Source organism: Rattus norvegicus, chromosome 2 (assembly GCF_036323735.1).
Source record: "Rattus norvegicus strain BN/NHsdMcwi chromosome 2, GRCr8, whole genome shotgun sequence".
Classification (NCBI taxonomy): domain Eukaryota; kingdom Metazoa; phylum Chordata; class Mammalia; order Rodentia; family Muridae; genus Rattus; species Rattus norvegicus.
In genome coordinates, this window is record NC_086020.1 from 185009533 (window position 1) to 185029233 (window position 19701).

General features: G+C 47.6%; 1 protein-coding gene, 2 long non-coding RNA genes and 1 pseudogene across 8 annotated transcripts in view; 3 read left to right on the top strand and 1 right to left on the bottom strand.

Annotated features, from left to right (window-relative positions):
- The window catches only part of LOC120100872 (uncharacterized), a 19315-nt gene extending 14278 nt beyond the window's left edge, over positions 1–5037 (top strand). The window contains exons 3-4 of one of the 2 annotated variants that reach the window (XR_005501102.2): positions 3017–3127; positions 4971–5037. This is a non-coding gene — a long non-coding RNA (uncharacterized LOC120100872). Of the gene's footprint in view, positions 1–3016; positions 3357–4970 lie in introns of those variants that run through there. The other variant, XR_005501101.2, reaches the window with a different exon arrangement.
- The window catches only part of Cgn (cingulin), a 27361-nt gene extending 12108 nt beyond the window's left edge, over positions 1–15253 (bottom strand). The window contains exons 1-10 of one of the 4 annotated variants that reach the window (XM_006232929.4): positions 15073–15251; positions 6409–7292; positions 5586–5686; positions 5392–5461; positions 5190–5285; positions 3396–3523; positions 2237–2369; positions 1573–1785; positions 1082–1230; positions 723–855 (exon numbers count right to left, since the gene is read on the bottom strand). In XM_006232929.4, the coding sequence (XP_006232991.1) occupies positions 723–855; positions 1082–1230; positions 1573–1785; positions 2237–2369; positions 3396–3523; positions 5190–5285; positions 5392–5461; positions 5586–5686; positions 6409–7263 (1878 nt within the window). In that variant the 5' untranslated portion in view covers positions 7264–7292; positions 15073–15251. Of the gene's footprint in view, positions 1–722; positions 856–1081; positions 1231–1572; positions 1786–2236; positions 2370–3395; positions 3524–5189; positions 5286–5391; positions 5462–5585; positions 5687–6408; positions 7293–13778; positions 13947–14001; positions 14104–15072 lie in introns of those variants that run through there. The other 3 variants (NM_001427774.1, XM_006232928.5, XM_063281870.1) reach the window with 3 other exon arrangements.
- Positions 7825–11917, top strand: LOC134485648 (uncharacterized). 2 transcript variants are annotated; one of them, XR_010063867.1, is made up of 3 exons: positions 7825–8544; positions 8781–8882; positions 10838–11917. It is a non-coding gene; the product is annotated as an uncharacterized LOC134485648 (long non-coding RNA). The 2 variants fall into 2 exon arrangements; XR_010063868.1 differs by lacking the exon at positions 7825–8544 and having other exon boundaries at positions 8673–8882.
- Ndufs5-ps2 (NADH:ubiquinone oxidoreductase subunit S5, pseudogene 2) lies at positions 18864–19342 on the top strand (annotated as a pseudogene).

Consider the following 19701-nt stretch of genomic DNA (forward strand, 5'->3'; position numbering starts at 1 on the left):
ACTCTTTTATGAACTATCATCCATGCATGATTAAAAAGGATTGACTTTAGGAAAAAAAAAAAAAAGAAGTAGGAATCTTGGAGTGTTGTATCACCAACCAGCAAAACTGTGGCTTGGGATACTGAGTAGGTGCACATCATACACTGTGCTCCTTGAGCACCATGTCCAGACTGTGTGCTTTCCAAATAGCCTTCAGATTACAACTTGGTTTCCACAAGTAGGTCAGCTAGCCAAGCAGATACCAACATCCCAGTTCAGGGATTATATTTCTCAATGTAAATTAATAAACAGGCATTCTAAAAAAAAAATATTTGTTTTATCACATAGTTAACGAATTTCCCCTTGAAAGAGCAGGTTTTGCAGTGCTGACCAAATTAAGGTTCTGAGCCTGCAAAAATGACCCTGGAGTTTTACAAATCCATCTGTATTCAGCTTCCTAGGATGTCGTCTAGGAGGTAGTCAGCAGCAGCTTTTGTCTATACCACGAACTGGCTGCTGATAGCTGTTTGTTTGTTTGTTTGTTTGTTTGTTTGTTTTCCCACTAGAAAACTCTATAACCAACAAGGAGACTGGCCCTGCACAGCTGTAAAGCCAAAACTGAGCTGCTAGGATAACGCTTGAAAGTCACACTCATGGAGACAGTCCCACTATCATGGGCAGAAGTGTCTCAAGTGAGGCAGGAGATCATCCCAACCTGCCATTCTACACCAAGTGCCAAGTACCTTTTTGAGCTCCTCAACCTGCTGAGTATCTCTTGTACTGGCTCGGGCTTGCTCTAAGTCCCTCTGTAAGATCTCCATCTTCTCCCCAAGTTCCTCTTCTATCTCCTCCTTCTCCATCCGCAGCTGCAGCAGTCTGAGTTCAGCAAAGTTTTAAACAAAGGATAAAAGGTCAAGGTCAAACGTCACACATAGGGGAGATTCACCAGACAGTGGAAACCAGCCCTCTGGAGGCCACTGCCATAGACACTAACTCAAGGAGAACAACCAGCTTAGGAAATAAAAGTGTGAGAGAAGGCAGCGGGTCCTAGAGGGTCCAAGAGTCAGGTTAAGTGCCCCTGCAAAAGGCAGGAGGGTCTTACTCCTGCTTGGCAGCTCTCAGCTCCTCCTTGTTTTTCTGGAACATGTTCTGCCAATGCCCTGTCTCCTCTGAGGTCTCCTCTAGCTCTTTCTGCAGCTCCCTCACAAGGGAAGACATCTTCTGCCTCTCAGCCTCCACTGCAGCATGGTCCTAGGGAAAGAGAAAAATGAGCACCAGGAGGCTCAGAGGGGAAAGCTCACTTTTGAGGCAGAAGAAGTATAATGCTCAGAAGCTGCAGCCCGCCTCTCTGCCATCTGTAACAAGACTCCCTCCATTATTTTCCTATGGAGTTTGACCACACTTAACACACTTAAGGCCTGTAATGCATCTCCCTGCCCTGTAGGTTTCCTAACCAAGGCTTCTCACTACATCTCACATATCCTTTAAAGAAGACTCTTAGTTGCAACTATGAAAAGTTCAAAAATACACTAATAAGGCAGCCCCATTCCCTGGCAGCATCTTCCTTCTCCAGCTCCAGTTCCTGTCACATGCCTGGGTTGCATCTTGCATGCTCCGGCGAAGCTGCTCTGTGTCTCGCTGGTATTGCAGCCGGACATGTTCCACCTCCTGGTCATGGGAGGCCACCTCCTCTTTCAGGGCCCCCTTAAGGGCTGTCAGCTCCCGTTCCCTCAGCCGAAGCTGCTCCTCTACTCGTTGTTTACCCTCTAAGAGCTCTTCCAGAAGTTCCCGGGTCTCTAACAAGTCCTGGAGGATAGGAAGGTAAAAGCAATATGGTCATATTAGGACTCATTCAGTCTATTAAATAGCTCACCCATTTAGCCAAAAAATATTTATTGAGAGCTTGGCAGGGAAGCATATATGTCTAACTCTAATAATTAGAAGGCTGAGACAGAAGGATCACAGGTTGGAAGCCAGAATGGACAACTTAGCCAAGTCCCACCTCCAAAAAGAAAATGTATTCATACTTTGTATTAGTCTGGTATTAAGTGCTTCGTGCCCTCTAAGCTGCCCGTAGAATAAAGGAAAACTTTCATTCTGGCCTCCTGCCTCACACTGCCTCTGAGTCTGCCTGAAGGCACACAGAAAAGCCCTAGAGAAAACCTACAAGCTTTTCATACTTGAAGCAAACAGTGGATGAGCAGGCCTGAAGATGCTGAGGGAACCGAGAATCTACACCCTACACCTCTTGTCCTACCTTCAGGAGACTCTCCTTTCCGGGATCAAGATTCTGGCTATGTTTCAGCTTGAGCTGTAGCTCCTTCACCTGGGTCTCCAGCCCATGTCGTAGTCCTTCTTCCTGGCCCAGCAGGAGCTTCATGTTCTGAAGCCTGACAATAGATGATAGCATTACTGGATACTATGTTAGGCAGTTACACATCTGCCACACATTGACTCATTTAAACTTCCTTTAAATATCTATTCTTTGCATATTTTGTTTTGCAGTGTTTGAGATAGGAGGGCCTTGCCAAACTGGCCAGCACTTCCCCAATGAACTACACCATGTCCCTATTCAAATCTTTTTTTCTTTATTTTATTTCCTTTATTTTATTTGTTTACTTTGAATATATGTATGAGAGTGTGACAGTCAGAGGACAACTTGCAGGAGTCAGTTCTCTCCCTCCCAATTGTGTGTCCCAGGGACTGAACTCGGGTCCTCCGGCTCTGTGGTAAGCGCCTCTACCAGCCGTGCCAGCTCTAAGCCTTAAACGAACTTTTTTTTTTTTTTTTTTTTGGTTCTTTTTTTCGGAGCTGGGGACCGAACCCAGGGCCTTGCGCTTCCTAGGTAAGCGCTCTACCACTGAGCTAAATCCCCAGCCCCCTTAAACGAACTTTTACACCCAACTTCAATCAATACTTGGAGCTGTCTTTGCATGAGCCCCTCCTGCTCTATCTTAGCCTGCCATCCTCACCACCTTCTCAAGTGTTACAGTCACTCACACACTACACTTCCTCACTGGCTGTTTCCTATCCCCAGGAGCTAAGATTCTAGAGTGGAGAGCCCTACCTGTAAGGTTCACTGACGGACCTCGTCACAGCCTGTCCCATAAACAACATCACTCACAGACAGAAGACACCTGCTGTACCAGTGAGTAAATATCCTCACGATAACCCTGTGAGATAGCTTTTGGGCCATTTTACAAACTAAGAACCTTGACCGGCATTCTCAGGTAACCTATCTCCAGATCGTGCACTATCACCATTACCACAGAAAGGGAAAGAGAAAACAATCCCCGCTCCTTTAGCTTCTGAAGATTTCCCCTCTGCTTCTCTCAACTCTGGGAGGATCCACCTCTAGGCCCAGGCCCCAACAACCCACATGGCCCACATGTCACATGACCCATCTGCACACTCACTCCTTGGCACTCTGCTGGACCTCCCCCTTTCTCTTCTCCAGCAGCTCCTGCAGTCGGTGGCACTCTTCAGCCTTCTCCTCCAGCTGCCTCTCTAGCCCAATCCTGGATGGTTCTAGCTTTTGCCGCTTCTGGAAGAGAGATGGAGAACAGGAAAAGCTTGTAGAAAGATCTAGTATAGCTCTGCACAGTAGCACAAGACTGTCATCCTGTCCTTGGGGGGACAGAAGCAGGAAAATCACTGTGAACTCAGGCTAGCCTGGGCTACAGAGTGAATTCCAGGCCAGTTTGGCAGTTTAGGCTACAGAGTTGAAACCTTGTCAATCACTCAATCTACCAAACCTCCTTAAGTCCCCTAAATGTCCTAGTAATAGCAACCATGAGTTGAAATTACTCAGCTAGGCTGATCCCTGATTCTTCATAGCAGACATTGAGAAATGTTGTTTTAAGATGTTACATTTTGGAGTAATCTCTTTTGCAACAAATAAATAGAGAGTATATTATTATCTTTACTTTCTGAGAAGGAAACAGGATTGGAATACTTGAAGAACTCAACTAAGATTAGTTCTTAGTTGACTCCACTTAACCATTAACCTTGTATTGCTTTCTCCTTAACAAGAGGACTTCAAACCAACACAAGCTGAACTCCAACTATGTACAAGGCAACACTGTGAGAGGTGGAAGAAGCATTTATAAGGGGTGTGGGGCTAAGGGTGCGGCTAGATGGTGGGGTGCTTGCCTGGGTTCCATCCCCAGCACTGCATAAACCGGGCATTGTCATGGACATCTGTAATTCAAAATTCAGAAGGTAGGGGCAAGAAGATTACAAGGTCATTCATGGCTAACAGTGAGTTCAGGGTCAGTCCTTCTGAGATCCTGCCTTCCTAACTCCAAAAACAAAAGTAAAAATTAAAAGGTGTAAGTTTTAGAGAAAGAATGGCCGTGTCTTTTCATTCCATCTCTGCAACTTACTGCCACAGCAATTCCCTCAGCCTCTCTTCCGATCTTCAGATTTCTCATCAGAGAAGGAGGTCCTAGTACACTTTGCACAGCCACTGAAATGATCATGTATTACCCAGGACAGTATCTGCCATAAAAATTACACTCAACGAATTCCACTATTATTGCTATCATGATTATGAGAAAAAGACTTGAGACACATAGAATATAAGTAATTTTTTTGAGATATGGTTTCATGTAACTCAGTCTGTCCTCAAGCCTGATAAATAGACAGAGATGACCTTGAATTCCTGATCTTCCTGTCTCTACTTCCTCAGTGCTGGTACAGGCAAGTACCACCACAATTGGTTGCATTCGGTACTAGGGACTGAACCCTGAGCTTGACGCATGTGAGGTGAGCATTCTATGAACTGACTAGCCCACTAGACTAGAGAACAAAAGAAAGCAAGTTTCTCAGGCTTTATATAAGTAGTTAGTAGCAAGCCCAAGATAAGGACTCCTGGGGAAAATGAAAAGGAAGTAGTTAGCTTTCTAATGTGCTCCACCCATCTTGAATCCAGAGAAACTCAAAGTCCTTGGCGGGATGAGGACACTGACTTCTTGTCTCGTGTAATACAGATAGTACTTGTCCTACTACATAGAAGAACCAGTCCAGCTAGGTATGGTGGCACACATCTTTGATCCCAGCAAAGTGAAGAAGAACTCTGTGAATTCAAGCCCAGTCAGGGATATTCACTCAGTAAGACCCTGTCTCAAAACAAACAAAAAGGAGCCAGCTCCATCCATCCCCAGGACAAGCTAAAGGCATCCTCCTGTATCTTTCGTCACCAGCCTCACCTTCACCTCTTCATCCAGCTTTTTCTGAAGCTCCTCCATTTTCCGGGTAAGTTCAGCCTGCCCTACCAGGGCCTTAGTAGAAGCAGGAGAAACCATCTGCCAGAGGTATTAGGAAATAAGGAGTGGAAAGTGAGCCCGCAATCTCATCCCAGGAGGCCTCAAGACTCTGACCCTTGCTGGGACCCCACAGAAGGTCACTCACCCCCAGAGGCTGCATCTGCTCCAGCACCAAACTAACTTTCCTCCTCACAGATGCCTCACTGTCAGCACTTCTGGAGGACAAAAGGATAGAAGCAAGGGTGAGTAGAGAAAAGGGAAAAGCAAGGAAGATGGGAAACAAAGCCAGAGGGACCGGAGGAAAGTGTATGCTCCCACCATCAGGTGGACCTCACTCACCCCTCCCTTAGGATGCCATAGATGGTGGCCTTCATATGGTCCGCACTGCCTGGTGGTGCTGCCTCCCGCTGGTCTCGGAGAAGGTCTGGGGTGGATTTGAACTGGGGGAGAAAAATGAAGACAAGGAGAAAGAAAAGGAAGAGGAGAGGAAGAGAGGGAAGATTAGGATAAATATATATATATATATATATATATATATATATATATATATATATATAGTGTGTGTGTGTGTGTGTGTGTGTGTTTTGAATGGAACGGGGGTGGCAGCTGAGAGACAAGGCCTCTCAGAATGAGGAACAACACTTCGGGCCTGAGAAACAGCCCAGAGGAAAATGTCCAAAAGCTGGTAGATCTCTGCAATATTGCTGCAGACGAGACTTTTCTCAATAACCATCTGTGAGCTATGTCCCAAGTAATTTGTCAGTAATGCCAACAGATTACTAGAGTTTATAAATGCACAGAGCTGTAGAATGCACATGTGTTTGTCTCAAAGTAAAGATGCTCCCCACTTAGTTATGCCACTGAGTAAAAAAGGACAAAGCGTAGTCTTCACCAAGACTATCCAAGGGGCTCTCCATATCTTCCTGCCTAGCAGATTAGCATTTGCTGACGACTGAAGATTGGCTAACTCTCCATGCTCATTTCCACTTTCCTTAGAATTTTACCCTTGAAAGTCTGTTGTGTATGTGGATATTTAGTAGCTAAAATGGAGAACGAACAAAAGACAAAGACCTTCTCTCCTATTTTATCTGAGTTAGCAAAGGAGTCTGTGGCATGATAAAAAAGCCAGGGAGGTTGGAAATGGGGAGGGATGACATCTGACCTGCACCATGGCGGGATCCTGTACTTTCTCCCGTGACTCCTCAAAACTCTGAAGCACCCAGTCTTGAGTCTGACGGGAACGGCTAAAGCTGCTGAAAGGGCTCTGCTTCTGGGGTAGGGTCTTTGAACTGTCCATATGGTTGTCATACTTTGTTCCACGAGCCCAGTGGTTGGTTGACTGGAGTTCCCGATCTTCACGTGTATCCCGTGAGAGCCTGCTGTCCAGACTCTGGCTCCGCTTCCGCTGCTGCTCTTGGGGAAGAGTCTTTGTGCGGCGGCCTGTGCGGCCCCGGACCTGGCTTCCCTTCTGACCATCGAACTTGTTGATAAGCGAGTCCACTGACGACAAGGGAGCAGTGTCAATGGTGTTAACTGAGGGAGTCTTTTGGGGGGCTAGTTCCAGCAAGCTGGTGCTCCTATTACTAGGACTCATAAGAGCAAGCCCTGTCAGAGAGGCTTGCGACTGGGAACGGAGTAGTTTTCCATTCAAGTGGTCCCTGGGCTCCTCATCAGATGTGCTGCCCTGAGAAGTGGCAGGATATCCCTTGACTTGAGAGTAGGGGTTCTCGGGGAGCTCTGAATCAGAGCTCAGAGCACCTGGGGACCCCCGGTTGTTGCCCCCTTTGATTTGGACCCCAAAGGAGTCAGCTCCTTTCTCTCCGCTGTTGAGAACCACAAAGGGTTGCCCGGCGATGCCCTGCACGCGCACAGCGACCCCATAGGTGCTGGCTCTAGCATCCTTAGCAGGCCGCCGCCCACTCCGACGAAGGGTGCCCATCTCAGCAGCACCCTCTGGCTCTGTAATAAATCGAATTTGGACTCCATGGTCTACAGGGCCCCGGGGATCAGCCATCATGAGTGCCAGCTCCACATGTAGGAGGGCTCCTAGAAGATGAAGAAAACAAGTTTTAGCTCAAGAGCCTCAAGTAGAAACGTAGCTTCAGGGAAGCTGGCTGCCTAGTCAGTTTCTTCCATAGAAAATGGTTCTCATATCTTATCTGAGCAGGAGAAGAAATGAAGGGTATGGGAGTCTACGCCCAGTTTCTGACTTATTAGTCCTGAGAAGGACCTAAGAATTGGCATTCCTCAGCAGCTTCTCCTGGGTGATGCCGATATTCTTGATCCAGATAGCACACTTTGAAAAGGCTAAGAAGGAACAATGCCAACCAACCAGAGCGTCCAGGGACTAAGCCACTACCCAGACACTATACATGGACTGACCCTGGACTCCAACCTCATAGGTAGCAATGAATAGCCTAGTAAGAGCACCAGTGGAAGGGGAAGCCCTTGGTCCTGCCAAGACTGAACCCCCAGTGAACGTGATTGTTGGGGGGAGGGCGGTAATGGGGAAAGGATGGGGATGGGGACACTCATAAAGAAGGGGAGGGGCAGGGGTTATGGGGATGTTGGCCTGGAAACCGGGAAAGGGAATAACAATCGAAATGTAAATAAAAAAATACCCAATTTAATAAAGATGGAGGAAAGGGTTGGGGATTTAGCTCAGTGGTAGAGCGCTTGCCTAGCAAGTGCAAGGCCCTGGGTTCAGTCCTCAGCTCCGGAAAAAATAAATAAATAAATAAAATAAAGATGGAGGAAAAAAAAAGAAAAGGCTAAGAAGATAGTTCATTAGTAGACAGCTTGCCAAGTGTGTACAAGGCCGAGTCTGAACCCAAACATAGGAAGAAAAAAAAATCAAAATGAAACATAACACACTTTGAAGCCCACATCCGCAAAATAATTCATTCCCTTTGATGCAGTCCTGAGAATTGTGGCTTATTAAGACTTTGAAGATAATTTCTGATCTTTACCTACAACAAATAGCCATGGGGTCCACCAGGTAAAGGTGAACCCCAAAACCTGCCTATCTCATTCTTCTACTGCCTTGAAAACGGAAACCGCTGACTGCAGAAGTTTATTAAAATAAATAGATTATAAAATGTGGCATCCCATTCTGGGGAAGATACTTCAGCTGGCAGCGGTGATGTCTCTGCAGTAAGGGTACTGAGGGCTAGACAGTGACATTAGGGTTTCTACTCTCCAGGATCTCCCCTGTTGCTGTTTGACCCTTTTGACCTTGGTACCGTATACATGTACTGCCTAGCTGAGAAAGGACTTCAGGCTGGGCTGTGACTCAGTGGTAAAGCATCTGTGAGATCTGGGATTCAGTCCTCAGCACCAAGAGAGGGAGGGAGGGAGGGAGGGAGGGAGGGAGGAAGGAGGGAGGGAGGGAGGGAGGAAGGGGAAGGGGAAGGGAAGGGAAGGAAAGGGAAGGGAAGGGAAAGGAGGAAGGGGAGAGCAAGCAAGCATGCATGCAAGCAAGCAAACAGGAGAGAAGGGAAGACTTTCTTTCCTTCTTTCTCTTTTAAAATAAAGTCGTATGTGGCCAAAGCTGGCCTCACACTCCCTACGCTACTGAAGATGACCTTGGACTTCAGTTCCTTCTATTTCCACTCCTTGAGTACTGGTCTTACAAAGGTGAGCCATTGGGCCTGGTTTTATGGAGTTTTGGATGGAGCTCAGGGCTTCATGTATGCTAGGCAAGCACTCTACCAAACAGAGCTTCGTCTCCAGCCCTTTAAATACAGATTTGAGCGTGCTAGTTTGAGTGTTCAAGGACTTGTGAATAGGTAGGCTTCAGGATAAAGCCAAGGCCCTCCTCAGGTCAACTTCCTGATCCACATTGTTCACGCTTAGAGTCAGCAAATGGAATGTGTTCCAGGTGTGCTCTGGCTCCAGGAACTTGGGAGGGAAGTTTTGTTCCAAGCAAATTAACATCAACAAATGTAGATTCCCTGCTCTTCCTGATAGTTTTTAACAGAGCCCAGCACCAAGCTGGAAGGAGTCGTCTCAAGTGTGCCAGACAGAAAAAGAATCTCACCCAATTCAACCTCCCTGTGAGGTTCTGGCCAAGGAAACTTGGCAAGGTTCCTCTCAGAGATAGTAGAAGCTCTAGGAAGCCAAGAAACTGGGCAGCTGAAGGGAGGAGGGGCAGGAGGGGCAGAGTCCAGGTGAGAAAGGGTTTCGGGGAGAAATGGACACTGAGGGCATTCTTAGCATCCCTAGCCCTTCCCAACTGGAAAAAGGGATGGGCAGGGAGAACCCCTTCATTGAGAATGAGTAACACTTGGGGTCATGAGACTGAAAGCAGGCACCTCCTCAGGGCACAGCCCACACAAACTTCTAACACAGAATTAAGTGTGTGAAGGCAGAGCCCAGAGGTTGAGAGCAGTGGTTCTCAACCACTCTGGGTTCTCCACCCTTTGGGAGTTGATGACGCTTTCCTAGGGGTCACCTGAGACCACTGGAAAGCACAGATATTTACATCACAATTCATACCAGTAGCGAAATTACAGTTATGAAATAGCAATGAAAATAACTTTATGATTGGAGGGTCACCACATCCTGAAGAACTGTATTAAAGGGTCACAGCATTAGAAAGGTTGAGAAGCACTGCACTAGAGTGAGGATCTTACTTGGGAAAGCATGTACATATAATCCTAGCACTTGTAAGGCTGAGGCAGGAGGATTGCTGTGAGTTCAAGATCAGTTGCATAGCAAGATTTTTGTCTCAATAAAATAAGTAATAAAGACTGAAGCAATGGCTCGGTGGTGAAGAGCACTGGCTGCCCTTCCAGAGGACCTAAGTTCAATTCCCAGCACCTACATAGGCAGCTCACAGCTGTCTGTAACTCCAGTTCCACGGCATCTGACAGAGAAGCGGGCAAAAAAAAAAAAAGCATATAAATAATAAAAAGAAATTATAAAGGGGGGTAATAAACAGACTGTTTGCCTTCATCTTCACATGCAACAATTTTATAACATTTAATTTTTTCTTTTTTTGAGACAAAGGTCTATGTAGCCCAGGTTGGTCTTGAACTCACTAAGTAGCTAGGGACTGCTGCTGAGGAAATCGAGGTTCCCTCTTTGGGTCTTAAATTTCATTAATATAAGAATTTATAAATGGGACTGAGAAGGAAGCTTCGATACAATTTTATTAGATTTTGAGAGAGAAACAATAGGGCAGACAAACTGTCAATCTCAGCAGTTGCCAGGAGGCAGGAAATGGAAAAAAGTTGCCAGACGCAAAAAGGGGAAAGCCTTGATTTAAGAAAAGTTTGCAGGTTTAGTGGTGGGGGTCAGCATCCAACAACATGGCAGAAACGCAGCTGCAGGGCAGAAAGGGAAAGGGCTTCAGAGGAAAATAGAAAGCCCCGTGTATGTGTGGAAGCGCACCCAAGCTTCGGTAGAGATCTGAAAGAAAGAGAAATAGAAAGAGAAGTAGAAGAAAGAGGCGCCATTGTGTTTGTCTCACTGGGAAAAGCAGATAGTTTCTTACAAAGCTTCCGTCATTAATTCATACTCCCAGCAGGGCTACCTCAGTTTACCTCCACACATTTACCTAAGAGAGTGTTTGCTGTCTCCTCCACTAGACAATAAAGTCCTACAGGACAAAGTCGCTCAGCTGTCCTCGGCCTGGAATACGGAAGCACACAAATGAATACTTTTGGAAGGCTGTATCCCAGGACTTTTGGAAGGCGCCTTCCTGGACTCTCTGCCCTATGCAGTCCTGATCTTACAATCAGGTGTGCCTAAACTGCCAGCTCTCAAGAATCACATGATTTATTCATGATAAAGTTCTGCCCTGTCAGGGATATCTGCAGATCTTCCAGCTCAGGTCAAGGAACTCCAGTGGAGGCACAGCAAAGTGCCCAACCCCTTGGGCCAGAGGTCCAGACAATGCAGGAGTGCTCTCCATGATCCCCTAGGTTCTGAAGACCCCCTTCCTCTGACTTCAAGCACTATCAGATCCTCGACCTATGGGTCAGAGGCCAGAACTGAGAGATCTTTAGGGTGGGTCAGAAAACAGAGCTCTAAATGATTCAACACGGAAAACCCGAAACCTACCCGCCTTCAGTTACAGAGGACAGTGGGGTGGGGCCACGGGAGCAGGGCAGCTCCAAGAACTTGCATAAGCCCTAGGCAGGTAAACAATGATCAAGACCAACACGAAGTCCGGGCCTGGACTCTCACCAGATGCCTGACCCTCTTTTCCCTCCCTGGCACATGCCCAGGGCATTTCTCACCAACTGTACTCTGGGAAAAGACCAGGACAGAAGTTAATTCAGCGCCATCTGTCTGCCTCTGCCCTTTCTGCCTGAGCACAGGGAGAAGGCACACTACACCTGTACCAGACAGCCACTTCTTCCTGAGTTACTCATTAGCCTGCCCTGCCCCAATTCCATCACCTCTGGCCCAGCCATACGCATCTGGCTTCCAACTAGGAGTGACAGGGTCCCTGGACTTCTGGCAGGAAGTGAGTGAGGATGGGGGATGGGGTGTTTCGGGTGTATGGAGGAAGGGCTGATAGACACAGGGCCAGGCAATGTGCAGATATTGAATAACCAGAACATTTACAAAGTGGACAAACTAAAACAAACAACAACGAACGGCAATTAGAACCATCTCAGTGGTAACAAGAAAGCAAGTAAATGGTGAAAATAAGAACGGAACGCTCAGGGACCTTATCATTTGATAAGAAGGCTCCTTGTAGGCACAAACAGAACTCCCAAGTGGACTCCAGACCATATTCACTGGAAAAGCAGAAACCTGAGAGCCAACTAGAGCTGCTTGGCCAGTGGGGGTAAAACACAATGAAGAACTGGGCCCTTACAAACTGGCTGAACTGGTTTGAGAGGCAAAGAGAAGGGAGGGCCCGGAAGGCTACACTGGAACCTTGCAGGTCCCCACTAAAGTCAGAGGGACAAGACCAAGAGTGGAAGCTCGGTCCAGCCGATAGGCCAAGGCCGAGGTTCTGGAGGAGGAGGAGGCAGAAGGTGGGGAGGAGACAGGAGTTACAGATGCACAAAGAACTTGGTGACAAGCCAGTGTGTGACAGGAACTTTGTCTCCCTCCACCACTCCCTCTCAAGTTCCCAAAGCAGCATTCCTGGTCTTACACTTACCTCCGTCAACTCCCAGGCCCTTGGTTCCCCCCTCCCTGGCACAAAGAGAAGCAGCCCTACCCCCTCTTCTCCCACAAGGGTAAGGGCAGGCAAGCCAGTCTGGGAACCACAGGAAGCCAGAATCCTCTTAGAATCAGGCAAATCTCTGAATCGGCAGGCCCCAGAGCCAGACCCATACTCCCAAATACTCAGGATGAAAGGAACATGTAGGCAGCTTGTCTACAAACATAGCGGTTGCTAATTATTTCCCAATTATAGCAACTGTCTTCAGACAGAGCATCAAAGGGGCCAAGCTAAGGTTGACTCTGCTTCCACTGCTGCCTAAGGCAAGGAAATTCACCTCAGAAGTTGTCTGGTGCCCAATATATACCTCTTATGTGGCCTAGGAATGTGGAGGTGTAATTCCCCTAGTCTTTTGGTCTCCTAGGGAGTTCTATGTTTCTGTATCACTAGTACTAGTCTGCCAAAGATCATGAATCAGGGATGCCTACTAGGGTTTCAGGGAATCAGGATTCTGTGAAGCGGCAAGGAAATTAGCTGCACTCCCAGATCTCACCAGTGTCCCCCAATCTGGAGGAGGAGAAAGAGGAGGAGGAGGAGGAGGAGGAGGAGGAGGAGGAGGAGGAGGAGGAGGAGGAGGAGGAGGAGGAGGAAGAGGAAGAGGAAGAGGAAGAGGAGGAGAAAAAAATATATATATGAAAGATTTTACATCAGCCTCAAGAAAGAAGACTATTTCTAGATGGGTGTGGTGACATAAACCTGGCCAGGGTAATCCTGGCCCTGGGAGCTGAAGCAGACCACCAGTTCAAGGCCAGCCTCAGCTATACGGCAAGTTCAAGGCTAGCATAGGCTATGTGAAACCCAGTATCAATCCTCGTTTCACATCCCCGAGAAAGCAAACATTTTCAGCTATTTTGTGGGTTCAGGGATTTATGCTTCTCCATTCCCCTCTCTTGAAGATTACACGCAGTTCTTTCTAGAGGAAAAAGGAAAAATTTTTCCCTGGCATGAAAGCAAAGAAAGAAACAGCCTTAAATAATCTCACACCTAGGAAAGAGACTGGTGCCCTCGTATTCTGACCTAAGTGTCTTACTGGCAACTGCTTTCACCTGTAGGCAAATGGTCAGCGAATTATCCCACATTTCAGAGCATTTCCAAAGCCAGAAGGAGAGTGTCAGAGACCAGTAAGGTCTGACAGGGGGTGGGGGTAGTCACCCCCCAAATCAAGCACATGCGGGTATCATCATTTTAGTATCTGAACCTCTGACGGCACTTCCATTTGCTCCAATAGAATGAACCCTCCCCCGCCCCCATGCTGGTCTCCAAGAGAAATTCTGCCCCAAGGGCTGGCGCCTGACCTCCAGAGATTGTAGCGCTGAAATGCATGCATGCCCTGGGAATAACCTTACCCTCAGGTGCCTCACACCTGGCACCTTCCCAGCCACTCGTTTCTGGCACTGTGGAGTAGGGGTCAGCCCGTAGTTCTGCCACCGCACTCTGACCGCCCTTCCTCCTAAACTCAGCACCTGTGCCCAGGAGGAGGGCATTTGATGCCTCCACTCCGCCCCTCAGGCATACTCCTGAGGGCTCACCCGCATCGCAGGTGACCTGGCTCGGGGCAGATTCACTCACCCGGGTCTTGATCGGTACTCCCGGGCTCGCACACCCCGCAGGGGCTCGCGCTCTGTCCTCCCGAGCTGCACGCGCCGCTGCAGCCCAGCCCCTCGGAGCTCTGAGCTCCCTCCTCTCCCCCGCCCACCAACCTGTTACTCCTCAGGAGCTCCGCCCCATTGGCCGTCACCTCCCGCCCCGCCTCACCCCTCCTTCTATTGGTCAGTTTCCCGCAAGGGGCGGAGCAGACACCGCGGGAACCCAGAACCGGGGTCCCCAGCCCGGTGGACGGGAGGGGCGGTGGGGTCACGTGGGCTGGTGGGCGGGGGCGGGGCACGGGGGGACCTAAGAGGCCATTTTGGGGGCGTCGGGGCTTTGCGGACCCTGGTAGCTTAGCACCAGAGCATCCCCTGGGTTCTGTGGGAAATGCCTACCGAGTGCTCTTCTCAAAGCAAATCTCGGTTCACAGCCCTTTCTGCCCTTCATCTGCCTCCGCATAAGCCGGAATACTGTTCTGTCGCTTTCCGCAGAAAATTTCTTCGTAGTCTCCGGACGTCAGCACGTCCTGCATCTCTGCTCGCCTGCCTTATCAGCAATCTGAACCAGAACCCCAGTCCTGGATTCTCATCCTCGGGCTCCTGGCCTCCACAATCATTTGCACCCTTTTTTCTTTGTAGTATGAAATCACCTAATTTACATCATCCTAAAAATCATTTTCATCGTTTTGTCTCCCTATGAAAAGCTCGGCCAAAGCCGAGAGCTTCATTTTCTTTTGTTTTGTACGCTTCATCTCAAACGCCTATAACAGAGGTCAGCACTCTTGGCTCTTAATAAAATACGTGTAGAATGAATGACTTGGGAACCTAGTGCTGTAAATTTATACGCATCAGAATAACCTCTATAAGCAGAAAGGGACTCAACCACAGATTGTAAATCCACCTTTTTTGAAAGCCTGTCAAGTAGGGCTTTTGGTCCCACTACACCGAAAAGACTCTGGGGTGCTTTTGCCTGCAGACTGAGGCAGGTAACATTAAAGCTGGCTCCTAATGTTAACCGCTGAGGTATGTTAAAAAGAAGATTGGCTTAGCTTACCTTGCTGGCCTCTGAATAGTTCTCTCCTTTATTTGTTCGGTAAATATTTATTGTAATATATTGAAGAGGAATCTTCGATACAGCTAGCATTTCCGTGGCGTTAGCTGGAGATCATTCCCTTCCCCTCCCCCAGCCTTTAGATGCTGGGCGTGGACCCTGGAGGGGAAAGTCCACCTACCTGTTCTGTAGCTGGGTTGCTAGGTCTCTGCATTCCAAGAGAAGCCTTCTATAACGGATAGAGCCCTAAGGAAGAACAAGGAGGGAGAGGGGGTGGGGGGAGTGAGAGAATGAGAAAATGTGCAGTTTGGCGACCTTCTGCAGAGGTGGTGTCCCTCCTGGATCAGGTTACTTCTAGACCAAAGAGTGGTTTGGAAAAGAGGTTTTAAAAATAACTAAACAAACAAACAGACTGATGAATTGACCCAAAAGAGAGAGAATCTATCCTGGTGCACACCTTTGATCCTAGCAGAAAGTTTAAGGCCAGCCTGATCTTCAAATTAAGTTCCAAGCCAACCAGAGGTACACCATAGGGGAGGATGTCACAGAAAGACACTAAAATGATACCCCCCCCCCACTTAAATAAAAGTGAAAACCCCTTTTCTAGAAAAGTAGTTGTGAAAGAAGAGAGAGTTGAAGAGAGAGTAGATAACTTTAAACGCCAGGTTGCTGGACCTACCTGCCACAGAGAAAAGTGATTTATTCTCTTCGAGGCTGAAAATACAAAAATTTTGGAGCTGTTGAAATTATCTATAAGCCAGGAGTGGGGGGTGGCATGATAGGGGCCAGGGGGAAAGCACAATTTGCTTACTGGAAGGTCTCTTTTCAACCCAATTGAGGTGTCACCCAATGTGAACTTTTAGAAAACAGGTAAGGTTTTATATACATACTTACAGGGATCATTCCTATGTTCATACTAGAGAGATTTCTCTTAATTGTGCAGATCAAGAAAAAGAAAGGAAACAGGGGGGTTGGGGATTTAGCTCAGCAGTAGAGTGCTTGCCTAGCAAGGCCCTGAGTTTGGTCCTCAGCTCAGGGGTGGGGGTGGGGGCGGGGGTGTCAGTGGTCTTTGGTTCAGAAGTGTTTGCCTAGCATGTGTGGAGGATTTCTCATTAGAGAGATATTACCTGTCATGTCTAAGGCTCTAGGTTCAACCAGTTGGAGGAAGGGTGTCACAGGGGAGCACCTGCCTAGAAAAAAAGTAGCTGGAGAAAGATGCATGGAGACAGGAAAGTGTCCGGTGGCCAGGAGCAGGAAAACACACTTGCTGAGGGAACCAGAAGGAGTGGGAGCCCATAAGGTGAGCACAGAGACCAGGACATAGTGGGAAGATAAGGGGTGTTAAATACTTAAATAGATAAACTGTACAGTTTATATGTAGCCCAGGATGACCCTCTCCATCCTCCAATCTCAGCCTCAGAGCCATGAAGTTGCAAGATTATACCAAGACACCCTACTTACTGAAGGCTTCAGAGCAAGACAGCTGAGGCCTGGCAGAAGGGTAAGGTAGGGCTATATGACATGCAATAGTAAGACTTGATTGAAGCAGCCAGCCTTGTCCTAGGGCAGTGCAAATCGAAGATGGGAGGAGAAAGACCACTGACCCAAACCACCTTGGCTAAACTAATTAAAGCAAGCTTTTTTATTCGTGAACATGGACTGACTCCCCTTGGCAGGGTTTGAGAGGTCAACATTGGATGTGGGAGATGAGACAATGCTTTTTATAGACCAGGGGCAGGGGAGTCCTAAATGGGGGATTTGGTGGACAAAATAGGCTGAGTTATGGGAGCAGAACATAACAAGTTAGTTCCTTCTGAAACAAAGATGTGGTTGCAAGGTGGGCATAACAAGGTCATCATACAACCTTACAAAACAGAGGTAGGGTTGCAAGATGGTTATAAACAACTTTTTGGAACAAAGGCATGATTGCCATTCCTGGAGCAGGCAGTACAGAACCACTAGGGTTGTGGGGGAGGGGGGCATACCCCAGTCCTTGAGAGACAGATTTAATCATAAGCAGGAGCAAACCTAGTTTGTCTTTACAATGAGAGGGCTTTCAAGCCCGAGATGGAGGCAGGATGGTTCCTCGGGACAGGAGACCACTACTGAGAAACATTTTCAGGATGTTTATCATTGTTTGTTCAGCTCTTGAGTTTTACTTACATAGTTTATTGTGATTATTATTTATTTATTTTTTGGAAACAAGAGTCTCATGATATAAGGCAAGCTTCAGACTCACTATGTAGCTCAGGCAGGTCCTGACTTCATGACAACCCTGCCTCTTCCTCCTGGGTACTTGGACTACATCATGCCTAACTAAATGCATAGTCTTTAGCAATAATAGTTTATTAAAACATGCTTTTCCTGATGGAGTTGAATTTCTATTCTTGGTGTGGCTAGGAAAGATAATTAAATATGGTCACAGATGAACCAGGCACATAATCCTACCAGGCAGGAGACTGAGGCAAGAAACCTGCCACAAACTCAGTGCCAGCCTGGATTACATAGTAAGCTCTGGGCTAACCTGAGCTCCAGAGTGAAAATGTGGTAGTTTGAATGAGAATCACCTCTGTAGGTTCATATGTTTGAATACTTGGTCCACAGTTAAGTGAAACTGTTTGGCAAGGATTAGGAGGTGTGGCCTTGTTGGAGGAAGTGTGTCACTGTGGACAGGGTTTGATGTTTCCAAAGACTCTGGCCACTCCCAGTGTATCTGTCTATGCTTCAAGCCATGAATCGAGATGTGAGCTCTTGGCTCCAACATGGTGCCTGCCTGCCACCATGCTCCTCACCATGATGGCCACACTGACTGACTTTAACCCTTTGAAACCGTAAGGTCCAGATAAACTCTTCAGTAAGTTGCCTTGGTCATGGTATCTTATAGCAATAGAAAAATAACTAAGGCAGACCCTATCTGGAAAAATAAAGGCAGGAGGAGGATAGAGGAGTTGGGAAGGAAAGGAAGGAAGAGAAGGAAGGGGAAAGGAAGAACAGGTCACAGTAGTACTTCATATGCTCCTCCAACTTTGGGGTCCAGGACCTCCAAGGGTCTCCAGATGGCATTTCCTCCCCCTCACCCATTTCTCAAGTCTTCTCAGCTTAGCCTGGGAGGCAGAGCCATGGAGACCAGTGACCTCCTAGCAGAGCCCTGATTCTGGAGGCAAGACGCCACGTTCTAACCACCTCTGGGAGAGCTACAGTTCCAGCCAAGTCACCTCAGCTCTTCACAGTCTTCATCCTGAGCTTCCCCTGAGAATTAAGGTGAACCCAGGCTGGCCGTGCGTCACACTTCCCTTCCCAGCACTCAGGAGGAAGATGAGCTCTGTGTTCCAGGCAAACCAAGGCTCCACCGGGAGACACAGTCTTTAAAAAAAAATGCATCCACATTTTATATCCATATTTTTATTCATTCATCTATTTGTTTATCTTTGGCGTCATGGCCACCCCCCTTCCTCCGTATCCTGAGTGCTGGTATGACAGCTTGTCAGCACACCTAGCTCATAGTCATGTTGTTCTCATGAACTCCTAAGGGCAGGTGTGTCATGTTCTTTCTTCAGCTAGCAGCATGAGTAAACACAGCCATAGCAAGATAACTCTTCAGAACAGAGAACCCCAAGCCACTCTTCCCACCACCATTCCCGTCAAGGGAAAGAAAGACCCATCTGGGAGCTCCTTGCTTCGCCCCATCCTCTATCGCCTTTGTCCTCCATCACCTACCAGGGTCTCTCTAGTAGCCTGGGCAACTAAATCCAGTATCTTCAAAATTGCCAGTGTGAATTGAAAATAAGGATGTCAAGCCGGCGGTCGTGAGCTGCGCCCAGGGACCTGAGAAGGGCATTGCTGAGTCATGCCTTTCCTTGATGTGCAGAAAAGGCTGGGCATTAGCCTAGATCGACACTTTATATTCCTAAGTGCTGAGCAGCCTTACAAGAATGCCGCTCGATGCCACGCGTTTGAAAAGGAGTGGATAGAATGCGCACATGGGATCGGTGCTACCCGGGCTAAAAAAGAGTGCAAGATAGAGTATGAAGACTTTGAAGAATGCTTTCTTCGGTTCAAAACGATAAGGCGGATGCATGAAATCAAGAAACAGCGGGAGAAGCTGATGAAAGAGGGGAAGTACACCCCTCCGCCTCACCATTTGGGCAAGGAGGAGCCCAGGCCCTGAGCAGAGCAGCTAGAAGCTGCTCTCCATGCTCTGTTTTCCGCTGGAGAGAATGTTTAAGGGAAGCACCTTCATCAAGTATGTACAAATAAAGAATTACTCAACCTAAAAAAAAAAAAAAAAAAAAAAAAAAATAAGGATGTCCTTTGAAGTGAAAAAGGCATAACAAGAAAGTCACATATCCCTAATTCTGATGGAATTAAAAGGAACAGGCTCCTTCCACGTCGTTTTTTTTTTTTTTCTTCTTTTTAAGAGTTGTTGAAACAACACTCTGTGCAGAGAACCAGCTCCTCCCCACACACCACACAGTCAAACAGCAGCTGATCCCACCTCCCGTCTCTCCCTTCTCCCTCAGTGAAGAAGGACAAGCCTGGCAACTGGAATCCATACACACATCCCCAGCTCCTCAGGGCTCCTCGTCTTCCCTGTCCACTACCTCAGAGTTTTGACAGAACTGTACTGATTGA